The sequence below is a fragment of the Sparus aurata genome, chromosome 19, assembly GCF_900880675.1.
Source record: "Sparus aurata chromosome 19, fSpaAur1.1, whole genome shotgun sequence".
Lineage (NCBI taxonomy): Eukaryota > Metazoa > Chordata > Actinopteri > Spariformes > Sparidae > Sparus > Sparus aurata.
The window spans coordinates 22,877,972-22,894,438 of record NC_044205.1 but is presented as its reverse complement, the minus strand read 5'-3'; the positions used below and the strand labels follow the sequence as shown (position 1 = coordinate 22,894,438).

At 42.8% G+C, this 16,467-nt stretch overlaps 2 protein-coding genes across 2 annotated transcripts in view; one reads left to right on the top strand and one right to left on the bottom strand.

The window, feature by feature from the left end:
• The window catches only part of LOC115569630 (F-box/LRR-repeat protein 7), a 30,409-nt gene extending 25,077 nt beyond the window's left edge, over positions 1 to 5,332 (top strand). The window contains exons 3-4 of the mRNA XM_030397648.1: positions 1,907 to 2,524; positions 4,596 to 5,332. Coding sequence (XP_030253508.1) covers positions 1,907 to 2,524; positions 4,596 to 5,332 — 1,355 coding nt within the window. The remainder of the gene's footprint in view (positions 1 to 1,906; positions 2,525 to 4,595) is intronic.
• Positions 5,333 to 7,581: 2,249 nt separating this feature from the next.
• On the bottom strand, positions 7,582 to 13,099 carry LOC115569680 (TNFAIP3-interacting protein 3-like). Its single transcript, XM_030397712.1, has 10 exons — positions 12,934 to 13,099; positions 11,623 to 11,732; positions 11,186 to 11,261; positions 10,875 to 10,943; positions 10,722 to 10,787; positions 10,516 to 10,629; positions 10,297 to 10,425; positions 10,112 to 10,189; positions 8,770 to 8,895; positions 7,582 to 8,656 (listed from the first exon to the last, which is right to left on the bottom strand). The coding sequence occupies exons 1-10, from the start codon at positions 12,934 to 12,936 to the stop codon at positions 8,537 to 8,539; spliced, it is 891 nt and encodes a 296-aa protein (XP_030253572.1). The 5' UTR covers positions 12,937 to 13,099; the 3' UTR covers positions 7,582 to 8,536.
• Between the last annotated feature and the right edge of the window lie 3,368 nt (positions 13,100 to 16,467).

Below are 16,467 nucleotides of genomic sequence, written 5' to 3'. Positions count from 1 at the left end.
CCGTTATTACTCTAAACATTACGGCACTAGATCTGCTTTTCACAAAGGTTAATGGGGAAGGATTGTCTCTATTACCTGCATGCAAAACTGGAATCTGGAGTATCTTCTGCATGCAATTTGAGAAGTGCAGATTGATGAGAGCAAATGTTACTGAATGCAGTGTTGGTTGTGTCCCAAGTCTTAATACGAAAACAATCCAGGGATTGGAGTTTGAAAGAAGTGAGCTTACCACACCTCTGTAGTCTGCTTCTCATCTTTACTTGAGGCTAGAAGGTCAAGACCACAGTATCCAGTACTGGCACAACACACTTAAATCTCATTGAACCACATTGTGGGTGGTGTAGGCTCCAGGTTTTACTTGAAATAAAAGAGACATACCTCTCGTTCTGCTGCATCTCTGCCATGCTCAATCAGTGGAGAGCTCTTTAGAGGGGAGTTCGAGTCAGCCTGTGGAAACAGCTGTGTGATGTCTTCTGTGGCTCTGAAGGGAGCTTTGACGAGTCTTGGGAAAATAACCCAAGGGTTATCTCAGCTTGGGCTCGGAGACTTGAGTTTTTTCACAGAAAGCCTGCATTAGGAACTGAGGGCACGGAGTTCGAAAGATATTGGCATTTACCAGGCAGGGTGTGTCGAATGAGAAGATGCTGCAGGTTGCATTATGGGAAGTGGAGGATCCTGTGTTATTGTATTGTGACCCTAGTCTGGCTTTTGGCACTTTAAAGGTGCAATATGTAAGAATTTACATATAATAAACTAGTAATATCAGCAGAATGTGAATAAATAACAGTTATGACATTATGAGACAGCTTCTCACGTTAGCATGCTAACCAGCTAGCCCGCGCTGGTCCGAAGTTGCCATGCTAGTGATTTGAACGCTTGCTGAGCTCCCAGTCCAGACCGCTAGCTGACTGAGCTAACTAGCTAACAGTTAGCAGCAGTTAGCAGTTATTCTAGCGATATGCTGCCCCCTATTTGTTCTGAGTATGAATTTGAGTATGTTGCACCTTTAAGTTTCCCTTGAATGAAATATGTTCTGCTTAAATGCTTTTTTTTTATATTTCAGCCACTCTGCTTCAATTTCAACCATTATTTCTTCAGTCTGTCTCATGTCTCACGGAAACTCTTCGTTTATGGTAACTTACCAATTGGATCAACATGAACTGCTCTCTCCACACATCACAGTACAGTCTTTAAGGGCAGAAGTCATTCAGGGTAATGTAGGAAATTAAAAGTGCATGAGTCACATTAAGGAAAGCTCACAGTATTCATTGCAAATTTATTCCTTGGAAGTATTGATGACACGCTTGAAAAGTTTCTACAGTCTAAGACAAAAAGCTAAGGTCCAATTTCTGCGCTACTTATTGCTGTGAAGAAGTATGAGACTTCAAAGTAAAAAGACTTAATGCCTGAAACCAACTTTCAGATTTAATAAACCTTTTTTTTTTTTTCAAATGAACAAAAATGAAAAAAAAAGAGCAATATTACAGTCTTTTCTCCTCCAGAAGAGGAGTTTTGCGGATCTGTTTCCGATCTGCAAAACTCTTACTCTGTGAAACTAAGAAAAAAGATGATTTCACAGTTTTTTTTCTCCAACCAGATGACATTAAACCAGGTCGTGTTCAAAAGCGACTGCATGTCAAATCGTTCAAGGCATGCGTGGGAAAAGGTTTGAGGGTCAGAACCTCCCGAAAGATAAATCTGATGGGTCGCAAGATGATGAGAAAGATTAAAAATAAGAAAACAAACAGTTGAAGAAGCCACACGTACATTATTTTCTCTGCATTTCTTTGGTTTTAAAGGGTCATGAGTCTAAAAGGAATGAATTACTGAACTTTCTTTTGGTCTTCAGACACTAATTCTCTCCTCCTCCTTTCTCTTCTTCTCACATCTCCCTCCTTTTCTTCAGGTTTAGACTCCAGCACACGGACTCTGAGCACCCCCAGCCCCGGGCTCATCCTCCCCTCCAAGTCCTCCTCCCTCTCCTCACCCGCCCTCTCCAGCAACGGCCATGAAACCAACTCCTCTTCCTCCTCCTCCGCCCCCGCCGAGACCGTCGCCGTGGTCCACCCTACACCCGGCACCCACACGCGCTCCCGCCAGTCGAAAAGCCACCACCACGCCCCCATCGACCTCCTCCCCGACCACACCCTCCTGCAGATCTTCTCCCACCTCTCCACCAATCAGCTGTGCCGCTGCGCACGCGTGTGTCGGCGGTGGTACAACCTGGCGTGGGATCCGAGGCTGTGGGGCACCGTGCGCCTGACGGGGGAGCTGCTGCACGTCGACCGAGCCATCCGGGTGCTGACCCACCGGCTGTGCCAGGACACCCCGAACGTGTGCCTCACCCTGGAGACGGTGATGGTGAACGGCTGCAAGAGGCTCACGGACCGCGGGCTGCACGTGGTGGCTCAGTGCTGCCCGGAGCTACGCCGCCTGGAGGTCGCCGGCTGTTACAACATCTCCAACGACGCCGTGTTCGAGGTGGTGTCGCGCTGCCCCAACCTGGAACACCTGAACCTCTCAGGTACTTTTCATATTCCATTACAAGCGATCAAAGCCATCTTACCTCGATGTCACGGCAGGCTGACTCACTTTTATGGAGGCACATGTGTGGCTCTACCTCAAAGAATTCCTCATCTCAGTCTCTCCCAGTCAGAGCTGGTAAAATCATTAGAGGAGGAGGAGAAGCTCTGCCAACCTTGAGCTCCCATGTGGGAGAAGAAAGGCTTTCTTTAGCCGAGAGCAGAACTTACCTCAACGCGAGTAAGGAGAGCGGTCTGCTGCTTTCATTAAGGAAGTGACACAAATAACATTGACTTGGACAGGAGTCCGGTGGCAGGGCAACGTCTGCACCATTAGCACCAGGAAGAAAAGCCTTTGTTGTAAAAATAGCCTTTTAAAAACCTTTTGGCTTTTATTTGAAAGGCACAAAATGATTAAATCAAAGTCGTACTTTGCTAACTGCGACGGACATCAGCCTTTGATTTCTTTCCACGACCACAATTTGGGGTTTTCATGGGGTTGTTTGCACTCAAACAATTGAGTGCATGGAGACAAATAGAGCAGGTTTTACTCTGGCGCCCTCATGTGGTTGATAATAACACTGAATAGCTGATTAAGAAAGAGGCCAGGTGGCAAAATGTGGAAGTCAGGTAGAAGGAAAAACCAAGAACCAAGGAAATACAAAACATAATTTAAAAAATAACAAGTAGAAACTGAGAAAAGCTCAGACAGAAAGAGAGATGAAACGCAAGAACGCAGGACATCAGGACAATCACAGTGGAGGGACCAAACGAGAAGACAGGAAGGAACACAACATGACAAACAAAGATGAACCTTACAAAATAAAACAGGAAGCGATAAAACTGAATCCCAACGTCATGAAACTTGTTTGGCTCACTTTCATCATTCCAACTGTTCGTATTTGCCACCAAGACTCAGGAAGAACAGGAACGCTGATGTGCTTTTAATGTAAACACACCGTCTATGCCTCATGAAAACGTTTGTATCTGAGGCTAATACCAGCAGGGTTCGTACGGGTGCTTGAAATTCTTGAAAGTGCTTGAATTTCAATGTTGTGTTTTCAAGGTCTGAAAAGTGCTTGGATTTTAGTTTAAGTGCTTGAAAGTGCTTGACATTATAACTCTGTCTTTCACAAAATTGGGATCAGACTGGATAATTAATTTCTGAAGTTTTTGCTATTATAAAATATAATTTTAGATGTTTACAGCATGATACAATGTACATAACTGTGATAAAAAGTGAAGAAAAAAATCATAAGTATATATATTCCTTTAGATACGTATTTCACCCCAGCAATAAGGTGCTGGAAAATCTTAAAAATGACCCTTAAAAGTGCTTGAAAAGTGCTTGAATTTGACCTTGAAAAATGTGTATGAACCCTGTATCAGGCTTTAGTGGTCTGAATTCATCCAATAAAGTGCGTTACAGTCTTTTTCGGATTTGGAGATTTATTAACATCAGGCTGAGCCAAACATCACTGTTCTCAACCAGTAATTCAAAGAGGGAATTACATTATTATTAAATCATATTACATTTGTTAAAAAGAAAATTACTTTTGGGAAACGCTCTCTTGATTTATCCGGGGCTGCGTCCAAATGTCTGGATGACTACCCGGCTCTTGCAGACCTGCAGACTTTGCGGATGCATCTGTGGGAAGTCTACGAGTGCTGAGTTCAGTCCAAACCCACAGTTCATCCAGTCCACCAGGGCCCTCGAGCCGACGCTCTGCAGAGATCCAGAGAGTTCGTCTTGGGTGCATACTTTAATGGACTTTGAAGTTTTGACTACAGTTCGTTGCAATATGGAAGCGATGTAACAGAATTTATTATGAATGTTTAAAACAGTCATTTTAAAATGTTACAGAGGGTGAATGTTTCAATTCACCAAACTCAGCCTCGGATTAACTCGCTGGGTTTCTTCCCCCATCCCTTAAATTAGAAGCACAGGAGGAGAAAATGGATGTCTTAATAGCCAGTGTTATAAACAAGAAGGATTATTTTCAACAAGCAAAATCTGTGTCACTGTCACTTTAAATCAAAACACTCTAACACTCACGCTTGCTCTCCCTCCAGGCTGCTCCAAGGTGACCTGCATCAGCCTCACCCAGGAGGCCTCCCTCCAGCTGTCCCCCCTGCACGGCCAGCAGATCTCCATCCACTTCCTGGACATGACTGATTGTTTTTCCCTCGAGGACGAGGGCTTGCGAACTATCGCCTCCCACTGCCCGCGCCTGACGCATCTGTATCTGCGCCGCTGCACCAGACTGACGGATGAGGCCTTGCGCCACCTGTCCCTCCACTGCCCTTCGATCAGGGAGCTTAGCCTCAGCGACTGCCGCCTGGTGGGGGACTTCGGCCTGCGCGAGGTGGCCCGCCTCGAGGGCTGCCTGCGCTACCTGAGCGTGGCCCACTGCACCCGCATCACTGACGTGGGCATGCGCTACGTGGCCCGCTACTGCCCGAGACTGCGCTACTTGAACGCGAGGGGTTGCGAGGGGCTGACAGACCACGGCCTGAGCCACTTGGCCAGGAGCTGCCCCAGACTCAAGTCTCTGGACGTGGGGAAGTGCCCGCTGGTGTCAGACAGCGGGCTGGAGCAGCTGGCCATGTACTGCCAAGGCCTGAGGCGAGTGAGCCTCAGAGCGTGCGAGAGCGTCACGGGCAGAGGACTCAAAGCTCTGGCAGCCAACTGCTGCGAGCTGCAGCTGCTCAACGTGCAGGACTGCGAGGTGTCGCCAGAGGCTCTGCGGTTCGTTCGACGCCACTGCCGGCGCTGCGTCATCGAGCACACAAACCCCGCTTTCTACTGAGACGTGGGGGGAGGGGGAGGGGGGTGAGGGGGGCTGTTGGACCGGTCCTCTGACAAGTGGATGTTCTAATATTCCTGCTACGGAGTTGGCAGAGTGGAGCGGCTGGTGTGTCAGAACCAGTTGAGCGCTGGTGTGCAATACTGGCCAGAATTTTGTCTTTTTAAATCCGCTTGGTGGCTGTTAATGCTGTCCTTTGAAAATACTTCCACCAGAATGTATTTAACATATTTATCTGTACAAAGGCAGAGACGTGCAGTATTTCAGCATCTCATGTTTCCCTTCAGCACCACGATGTAACAACACGAGCACTGGGTACAGCTGTGTTACCATTTAAAAGCATTGTAATATATTTTTGTTTTCACCTCCTTAAGGCCCTGAAACATAACCATTATCATACATTACTGCATCTATTTATAAACAGCAAGTATCTGCAGACTAAACCACTAGGAATGTAGCTCCAACGCAGCGACTCCAGCAGTTTCTCAGTTTCACTTTCCTTCGTGTTGTGTGCATGTGCACTTTACGCAAATTGTGCTGACAATCATTTCAACTGAGCTCCAGAAAGTGTCACCATTAGACAGAAGATTTCCTTTTTTTGTGTTTTTTTTTTTTTTACTGCCAAACAGAAACCAAACTGTTACGGGATCAAAATTAGATAAGAACACATTGCTGCTATAACTGTGCCAATAAATTTCTTCCAAAAAAATTCCTCCTCCGCAGCTGAGTGTGTCACTAAAACCCTCACCGCAGTCTTCAAGGATCCAAACCTGCTCGTTCAGTATAATTATCACTATAAAGGGATGATTTTTAAAGTATTTACCTTTAAGGACTGAAATGTGTTAGCTGCAAAGGTGCTTCCTCAATCGGCTGAATTAAAATCTGCACCTGTTTGTCCACTTTGCACTTTGGTTATAAGATTGTGTAGAGTAAAAACAGTTTAAAGTAATTATTTCTGTGGTTATATTTCCTGTTTCTGCACAAGAAACCTAAAGAAGAAGAAGGGTCATTGCGTCACCGAGCGACGCTTTGAGGCCGGACTGCGGTTCCAGTTGTGTTGAAGTCTACGGGAGACGCGTATCCAACGTAACGTATCTACGTCGTGCGACCGCTGATGAAGAAGTGCTTCCAGAGAATAACGGAACAAACATCAGAGAGTAGGTCAACGACCGATTTCCTGACATCGCTGATGACATTGTGATGAAATGAGGAAGGTTCCGACTGATGAGACTGCACTCACACCGTCAACAGCAGCGCAAACAGAAGCCTCTCCAACGCAAGTGTTAGGAAAGGAACCACGCGTGGACAAACAGATGAGTTGTTCCTGGAGGCGTTTCCTTCACACAACGTAGTTATGTCGGGTTTTAGAGTGTTTCTCGATGCGTCTCCCGTTGACTTCCATTCAGCCGGCACCACGGTCTGGCCCCAAAGCGAGATTCAGTGACGCAGTGACCCTTCCTGGAGATTATTTGTCAGAGTTGTTCATCAGAATCGGGCCGTTGGAAACCATCGCCTCCGCCAGTTCTTGATTGTGGCCTTCCTTCAGTCTCAAGCAGGCTGGTATTCATTCACATACCGCTTATGAATAGTGGGGATTAAGATAAAGTTATTATTAATATACTTTGGATCTGTACTGGGTGTAATTACAGGCTTTTAAATTTCAGAAATGAAGTGAAGTGTCAAGATACGAGAGAAGTCTGCTGCTGCACCGGCTTCTTTCCGCCACCAGAGGTCCCCAGAGGCCGTAGATGTTTTATGCATTACCGGGGCTGCTGCTGATAACATCAAGTGACAGTCTGCTCGTGTCAAATGAATCAGCGTGAAAGTTACATTTGACCGTCCTGGTTGAAGGTTATCTCTCGGGTGTCGCTGGAGGAAGTTTTAAACGAACCAAGAACTTCCTGTGCTGATAAGAGTGACGAAAACAAGAGTTTGGATGGATGCTTTCACAGAAAAAAAAACCTTTATGTATTAATGCATGGTTTATTTGTTTCATGCATTTAAATGCCTGCAGGACTCTAGCGCTGACTTAAAAGGAACATAGACAGTGTAAATAAACGTGCATTTGAGCAGGTAATGTGCACTTTTTTGGTCATTGTCTGAAAGAACACCCCGTCGTTACAATGATACAGATACAAGTCATCACAGTTTATAAGCTAAAACATTGATAATATAATATTTCCAGTCTTTCCAGTCTCAGTCTTTCCCTCCCGTTTGATCTGTTTTTACTCAACTCAGCCAGAGTCAACACACATGAACAATCAATGCTTTATTTTCATGATAAATAAAGAAACTGCGTGAATATGTGCCAAAAGATTCATTCACACATTCATAAATACACTGTAGAATATACTATATAGTTAGATATATTTATATATTTTTCCTTCTGCTCCAGAAACCCTTTATATTTCCTCTTTGACAGGCCTCAGGTGCAAATGAACTGATACCGACTGTACACAAAGACACATGGCTCGTCTCTGCGTATCACTGAGGTCAACGTACTTTATAATAAATTAGAAACAACTGCTGCAGAGCCACCGCAGTTGTTTCTCTTCCTCCTGACAGACGCAGGTGTGTCTGTGTGTGTCTGTGTGTTTCAGCGTTCAGCTGGGATGCACAGTGGAACCACTTCTTTCTAATGAAAACAACACTACGGTGCTGCTTTGCTTTTTTTCCCCCCTCGGATCCTCCTTTTGTAGTGGGCACACTGCGGTTACAGGTACTAGAAAACAGGAAGATCCCTCATTCATGTCGCGCCTTTGGTAAGTGCGAGCCGTGTCAATAGTGTTTGGGGCTGGGCAATAATTGATCTCTCCCGAGGGACCTGTGTCACGAAAAGAGGAAGGGCTGCAAACTTTGCACGCAACGGGTGTTTTATTTCACTCTTTGCTGCTCTCCTGTTCCTCCACAGGCTCGTCAAGTGTTTTGTTTTATTATGTGTGTGTGTGTGTGTGTGTGTGTGTGTGTGTGTGTGTGTGTGTGTGTGTGTGTGTGTGTGTGTGTGTGTGTGTGTGTTTGCCTCTTCCACACAGGTCACCTAGCAGGCCTGGACTACGACCTGAGGCTGAGCCTGCAGAGGACTTAAACAGAACGGAGCTCCCTTACTCAATGTTGTTAACACGTCCTATAAATGAGCTCCAATCTGAGACTTCCATAAAGTGCAACATACATTATCACACAGTTAGTGAGGCTGTCTTTCACAGTGTGTTATCGTCTGTGTAGCTGCATGTGGTGCTGGTTCACTGGGCGGTCCTCCCAGTCCGGACATTTGTCTCGATTTGTGCAGGTGCATTCAGGTGCAGGCTGTGGCGGCCGAGTCTTAACCACCTGGAGAAAAAACAGAGACACAGCGGTCGAGTCTTTGTGCCTTCATTCTATATTTACTGCAGTGAACGCGGCAGAGTATAAACACATACAGTCCATATAGTTTATAGTCGTACCTGAGGTTTGAGGCCACGGAGCTCACTGTGGACTTTTCTATACTTCTTCTCCAGCTCCAGATACTTCTCCTTCAGCTTCTCCCTGTCCTTCCGCTCCTTCAGAAAGTCTTCCTTGTAGACTTCCGCCTGAAAATGGACGACAAGGAAACAGGATATAATGTTTGTTCGACATTTTGAGAAAATCTCCTTCCTTGCTTTCCTTTCAAGAGTTAGACGAGAAGATTGATACCACTCTCGTGCCTGTGCGCTTAATATGAAGCAGACAGTTAGCTTAGCTTAGCTTAGCTTAGCTTAGCGCAAAGACTGACAACAGCTAGCCTGGCTCTGTCTGAAGGTACAAGTAAACAGCCACCTGTCACCAACAAATGCTCAGTAACTAACATTTTATATGTTGTTTGTTTAATCTAACCAAAAATAAAAGTAAAACCAGTAAATCTTTGTTTCATAGGCAGTTATGTGCCGGACTATTTCTTGGCGGGGAACAGTTGCCGAGCCAGTCCAGAGGTTACTGCTCCTAGCCAGGAAATAGTCCGGCACATAACACACCATAAAACTTCTATTTACATAGTCAATTCCTCTATTCACTGGTTGTACTACTGGAATACAAATATACCATTTCTGTTGCTAGGGGTCTCTCAATCAACAGAACAATAAACAAAAATCATAGTTTGATGATGTTATGATGAGGCATAGCATCGTGGGAGTTTTCTTCATTGTTAAGCAACCACCAATGTGGAGGAAAAGACATTCGACATGACTCAGACAGAAATCATTTACACATTTCAAGAAATAAAAAGTGAAATATGTAAGAATTTCTGCCAAAAACACCAAAAAAATTTACTAAAATTATCAACAGAATGAGAAGAAATAACAGTCTTGATGTTAAGTAGGTAAGTAGTAGTATTTATTGTGTTACAATGCATCTTCTGACATTAACATGCAAAACATTCCCCTCTACAAACATTCCCCCCAGTGCTCCAAACTCCAAGTAGTGCTGCTAGCTGCGCTAACTGAGCTAACTGAGCTAACAAGCTAACGGTTACTCTGACGATATGCTGCCCTCTATTTGTTTTAAGTATACATTTGACAGGTGGCCGATTCTTACATATTGTACCTTTAAAGTTTTATTCCATGTTCTCCCTGTTTAGCTTTAAAAAGTTTAGCTTTAAAAGTGCTGCCAGGTGGATTTTCCTCTGCTTCTATTCTTTATGCTAAGCTAAGCTAAGTATCTCCAGTCTGTACCTTCATATTTAACACAAATTTACACCTCTCAGCAAGAAAACAAACAAGCATGAACATAAAAATACAGATGTATGGTTCCATTATGATGACCAAAGCTCACCTGATGTTTCCAGACTTCATGTAGTGTTTCACGGCTCGCCTCGAGAGGTTGAGCAGTCTGAAGTGCCTCGTCTAGAGCCTGAAAACACATGAAACCAGCCATGATCCCGCTGTTGTTGTTGCAGGGAGCAAACACTTGAAACTCTTTTGCTCTGATGTAGAAACTCTTTCGTTCCCTTGACTCACCTTGTTCAGTCGTCTGATCTCTGCATGCTGATGCTCCCACCTTCGGGTCAGACTCCTGTTTTGTGCGAGCAGCTCTTTCGTCTCGTTTTCAGCTTTCAGCACCTCGGAGCTCACGTCAGCATCTGTGGTCTGCGAGAGGATCAAATTATTAGACAGCTTGAAAACATCAAAATGCCTTTAATGTCTGTCTGGGATCAAAACGTGGCTTCATTCATTCACCTGTGTGCTCTCTTTATCTTTCACTTTCTTATTCAATGTGATCTTTTCTCTGTCTTCACACGTCTCCTCCTCACAGTGGGCACAGTGTTGCCGTAGTGCTTTTAAATTCTGAACCTGAGCGTTGACAAAAACACATTTCAGTAAAAGCAATCAAACAAAACAAAAACAAAACAATAGGTGAGATCGGGACTGCTTCCCTTCCTCACCTTATTTTTGTAGTACTGCGTCATGGTTCGGTACTCTTTGGCCCATTTCTCGTTAATAGACAGAAGCTGAGTGAAAGAGAGAAAGTGTTTAAGTACCGAAAGGTCCGGGTTGTTTGGGGATGATTATGAATCTCAGTTCTGAAATGTGCTCACCTCTCGCCTTTGCTCCTCCAAGATAAGAATCTGGGCTTTCAGTCTGACGTCGGCGCTGGCAGCTTCCGACTGTAACAAAAAAAAAAGAGGAACTATTAAAAATGTGGCACACGGGCGATGATGAAATACGACCGCATCCACTGACTTCCCTTTACATATTTTTGGATTTTTTATTTTTTTTATCTGGAGTGTTTCCAGTAACAAAACGACGTGGTCATTTCCTTGCGGTCAGGGATTCACACGGTGACAGCGTGGGAGTGCGCGCTGCGCCGTCAGACGGATCTTCCAGTGTTACAAACTGTGATTAGTACCTGAGGGTCGGGCCGATGAACTGCAGCCGTGCAGAGCGTCTCTCCACTGGAGGGGTCCGCCACACAAATGTCATACCTAGAAAAACATTTGCAAAACGTTCACATTTGTTGTATCTTTAAATTAAAAACGGGGAAAACGTAAGAAGAAACAAATAGGGTCAGCATATCACCAATATAACTGTATTCTGTTTATGTGCCATGACTCGTTAGCTCAGTTAGCTGTGCAGCTAGCAAAAGGTTTTCCAGCCTGAGCTAGCCGGTTAGCATGCTAACTTCAGTAGAAAACATTACATAGATGTCCAAAACTGTCATTTCTTCCCAGTTTTAGGTAATTTTTTTATGTTTTCAGCTAAGATTCCTTCATATGGTGCAGTTAAACCACCAAGAATGTAAATAATAAGAATCAGGAAATCACAGGAAGTACTGATGAGCCTCACCCGTCTACGTTCGGCAGAGATGGATACAGTCTGTAGGTCAGTTTTCTGACGGATTCGCCGGCCTGTGATCGCTCCACAGGGGATCTGTCCGTTGTGTTTTCATGTAACGACTGTAAAACACACAGACGGACACGAATTACACATAAAAGCCTGCATTAAATTCAGGATTATTCTCATGGTTGACTGAAGCAGCTACGAAGAGTTTTCAGTTCTCGTTGATTCTGGCGCCCCCTGTGGTCAAAAGCAGTAAAGGTCTTGGAGACTTAAGTCGACAGCTAAAAGATTCGGTTGCTTGTTAGTAGTAATCTTGATGGGCTAAACCTATCGTAAGCAACATTTTTCAGCAATGTTCTGTCTTCGTATAAATAAGCCGAATAGCGAGATGCAGATGGGCAGCAAGAACAAAACTAAAGGCTACATTATAACCAGTTGTTCTGCTGCAGTCTGGCGATACAGAAATATTCGCTAACGTACCTCCAGTCGAATTAAAAATAACTAACATCCGATGGAAATAACCGATATTCTCCTGTTTGCTTATATAGGTCATAAAGATGCATTAGTATTAAAAGTTCCTTGAATGTTTAATTGTTATTGTTTTAAAGGGAAACTGGTGTTCCAGATCCCATTAATAATACAATAAATTCATGAATATCAATTTAAACTAATAAACTAATATGCTACACATACAAGACAGCATTAGGAACAAACCACAGATGAGAGACAAAAATAATAAAAAGATACAAAAAAAAAAAGATAAATAATTTTAGTACATAGATAAAATGAAATAAATCAGCGTAGGAACTTTAAAATCCTGATATTTAACATCAGATTATGTAAAATACAGTAACTGGATGAGGTTATAGTCTTGTGGGTAAAAAGGTGTCAACCATAAACCACAGCATCCAGATCTTGTCTGGACTTGTTTTCTATCATTCAGTCTCTCTTTCAGTCAAGTCAGAAATAAAAAAAAATATATAAAAAGTATTATGTATCATTAATATTATGCTGTGCTGAAATATGAGCTGAAAAGAAAAGTAATCAGCTGCAAGTTGTTAAATTCTTTTTACAAAATGACAAACACTGTGATTGAACCTTGATCAGTGTGACATCTTCAGCTCTTCGAGCCTCTGCTGATGATTTTTCAACAACGTGATCGATTATTTCACTAGAGGTTAACTAATGATTGGCTGCAGGTGTGAACTTGCTGCACAACTTCACAATAAACTCACACACAGAATGTCGAACTCAACAAAACGCTCAGAAACAAGACGTTTTAAATCATGACAGCGAAGTTATCTGAAATAAACTCACCATATTATTATTTCCTTCAGCCCTCGACACGTGTTGATCTCCTCTGACGCCCGGATTTGAACCTGCGATCAGCTCCGCCGCTCAGTTATACCGAGTATCCTCTATGACGTGTCAAAACCAGCGCCGTCCAATCAGCGGCCGGGATTCCCTCCGCGCGGAGCCGCCGAGTCTCTAATGAAGGAAAGGAAAGTACAAGGAGTCGATCAGCAGCGCGAGCGGTAATTATCGACGTGTTTATGGGACGGATCGATGACTAAGAGAAACAAGTGGCTGCACACTGCAAGAAATGACACACAGGTGTCATTCATACAGGTATATGTCCTTTTCCTGTTTTAATGCATTATGTGGATTGACTTCTCTTTTAATTAGATTCCAAATAATACTTGTTTTTGCTGTAAATTAAACTAGCATTTATTCGAATTCTATAAAATGACGATAATGACAATAATAAAATGTTGTATATTAAAATGAAAAATAAGTATTTATTGATTCATTTCTTATTGGCAATATATGTTATTATTAGTATATTATAAGTATGTAATAATAATAATAATAATAATAATAATAATAATAATAAAATAATAATAAAGAATATTTCATACAATAAAATAAAATAAAAATATATGATGAAAATGACTTTTATAACTCTTCCACAAGCTGATACGCAATTTGTAGGTTCATAAATGCAAATAAAAGCATAACAGAAAAAAACCTATAGCAGTTAAACCTAAAGTTATAAAAACAAAAAAAGAAAAATATAACACTGCTTTTAATATTATTATTTTCTAACAACCGGAAATAATCAACTCAATGTAAAAAAAAAAAAAAAAGTCTTTATAAAATTGCATAAAATTAAAATAAATACTGATAATCAAAATACTTTTCACATAAAACTGAAATAAAGTCAAAGTTTTATTTCCAAAATAAAACAAGAGCTTCCACAAGTGCAGCGCGTCACTTTTTACAGCGGACGGCCGTCGCGTGAACTTGCTGAGTGTTGACTTCCTGGTTTGAGCTGAGCTGACGAAGAAGAAGAAGAAGAAGAAGGCAAAGAAGAAGAAGAAGAAGCCGGAAAACTGTTTAACAGCCAGTAAAAAGTCGAGGTGAAACTGTCCGCCGGCGACCAGAACATGTAAACTACTAACGTGATGTGGGTAATGGGAAAACCACACATCTCGCAGGCTTATCGAGTTACTCAATCTTCTGACAGCTTGTTCTCAAAGGTGTTGACTCAGAGCGGAGTTATTCAGGGAAGGAGGAGAGGGGAAAATACGCTGCTGCTCCTCCTCCAGTAAACGCACTGGGGCAGGGGACTGGACCCAGGACTGCTCTGTGTCACTGAGCCTTATTTTTTATATTTAATCACATATTAAACTGCAAAAAAAAAAAAAAAACAACAAAAAAAAAAAAACATTAAAACATTTTTTTTATACCAGTTCATTACAACACACCACCTGCTGAAAATATAGAAACGTGATATTTATAGGTTAATATCTGTAAATGTGGATTTTTTTTTGTTGAAGTTGGAGCTTCCACCTCCATTAAGTTCAGCTGATGCCGGGGCGGTTTGAGGAGGTTATTCTGGGACATCCCGTCACAACCGAGGGAAGTGTTGGGAGAAAAATCCTCCCCCGGGCAGGATACAGCTAACAAATCACAGCCATGACTTGATTTGAATTTGAATTTACCCAATAGGCCTTATTCTGCAGGATTATTGCACTGAATTGCCGATTTAACCTCTGGTGGGTTTTTTTTTGGTCGATATCAAGAACATCTGGTTTCACTCAGAGGGTGCCTCTGGTTTGTTTGTGGCATTTCTTTGTGGTTTGTGCCCGAAATGTAGGTTAGAGGAAATTCTCAGCAGGATAAAGTACCACATTATGAACTCGCTGGTAGTTAGACGGGTGACAAATCGAAAACAAGGACACGTAGCTTAGCTTAGCATAGCTTTGTGCTAAGACTGAAATCAAAAGGTTAAACAGCTAGCTGGATTAAACAAAAGTAAAGGAGTTAAAATGTGCTAACAAGCAACTAAGTAAGTAGATATTCACCTTTGGATTGAGCCAGTTTAGCTTATTGCAGGTGTTAGGCTATGCTAAGCTAAGCGCATTTTGGCTATGACTTCACAAGACTGAAATAAAGGTAAAACAGCTAGCTAGGTTAAACGAATGGGTCAAAACGTGCTAACAAGCAACTAAGTAAGTAGAGATTCACCTTTGGACTGAGCCAGTTTAGCTTATTGCAGGTGTTAGGCTATGCTAAGCTAAGCGCATTTTGGCTATGACTTCACAAGACTGAAATAAAGGTAAAACAGCTAGCTAGGTCAAACAAATGGGTCAAAACGTGCTAACAAGCAAGTAAGTAGATCTTCATCTTTGGACCGAGCCAGGGTAGCTTATTGCTGTCATTAAGCTAAGCTATGCTAAACTAGGCTATGCTAAGCTAGGCTATGCTAAGTTAGGCGCATACCTACTATCCCACCGACAGACTGCCTTCATCTCTGTGTGGTTAACATAAATTTGCCTCCATCCACCAGTTAGCTTAGCATAAAGACCAGAAATAAATAATAAGGTCACTAAAATGTTGTGCTAATAACAACAGTTACCACACCCCTTAAATCTAGAAATTTACTTAGGAGTATTTATTGGCTGTGAGGTAAACACAAGAACGCTATTTTACTGATAGCACCACATAGGTAAGCTCTGAATAAGGGGGAAACATGAGACTGGACCCATCTTCTCGTCAAGCTCTCGACAAAGAAGTGATTTAGCGTATTTTCCAAAAGGTTAAACTATTAATTCAATTCGAGGCTGGTGTCCAAATGTTATATTTTTCTCTTCAAGCCATAAAAACAACTATATTTTTGAATCACGTTTGGCACTCCGGAGACTCCGGTGGTAAACCTAGAGGTAGCAGACTTTTTTTTTAAAAACCTATGAATGATTTCATGGATGTTTTTTGTACAGTCCCTAAAACCCCCTCGATCGCACAGCCAAAGCAAAACTATGTAAATTATTTGAGCTCTTAACGGCTCACACTCACGTTCTAGTCAGATGATGGATGTCTGGGGTAAAACACCTACATTAACAGCCCTCGAAGGGGCCAAATTGTTAATAATAAATGCTTTAAAATCACTCTCAAGTCAGAGACCCTGATTGGTAAATATGCAAAAAGGCCAGAAAAAAATGGACTGTTTCACCGTAACCACAAACACTTCGCCGCCGTGTGAAGATTATTAGAAGTCCCTTGATGTCAGTGGCAGCGGCCGTGACTCAAAGCGTGACGACGTTTTCCGACATTACAGTACTTGTCACAGTACCCCATGTTGTGGTTTGTACAGAGGGGGGCGTCCTTCATGTGACACCTGTGCCGGCTCTTTCCCAGCACAGAGCACGGCGAGTTTACGGTACGTGTGACACAGCAAGCAAGCAAGCAGAGCCACCAGAGAGGAAAGAGGAGGTGATTTGCCGAGCCTCCTTCTTCCTGCCACAACAGTCTCACTCTAGAAAAAGAGAGAAAAGGCCTCAGACTCTG

Bases quoted from the DNA above. Each gene is read 5' to 3' on its own strand.
- LOC115569680 (XM_030397712.1), bottom strand. The intron at 10,190-10,296 runs GTGAGTCAAGGG...ATGTGTTTTCAG, and splicing joins AGATCAGACGACTGAACAAG to GCTCTAGACGAGGCACTTCA. The intron at 8,657-8,769 runs GTACGACTATAA...TTTTTTCTCCAG, and splicing joins TCCGTGGCCTCAAACCTCAG to GTGGTTAAGACTCGGCCGCC.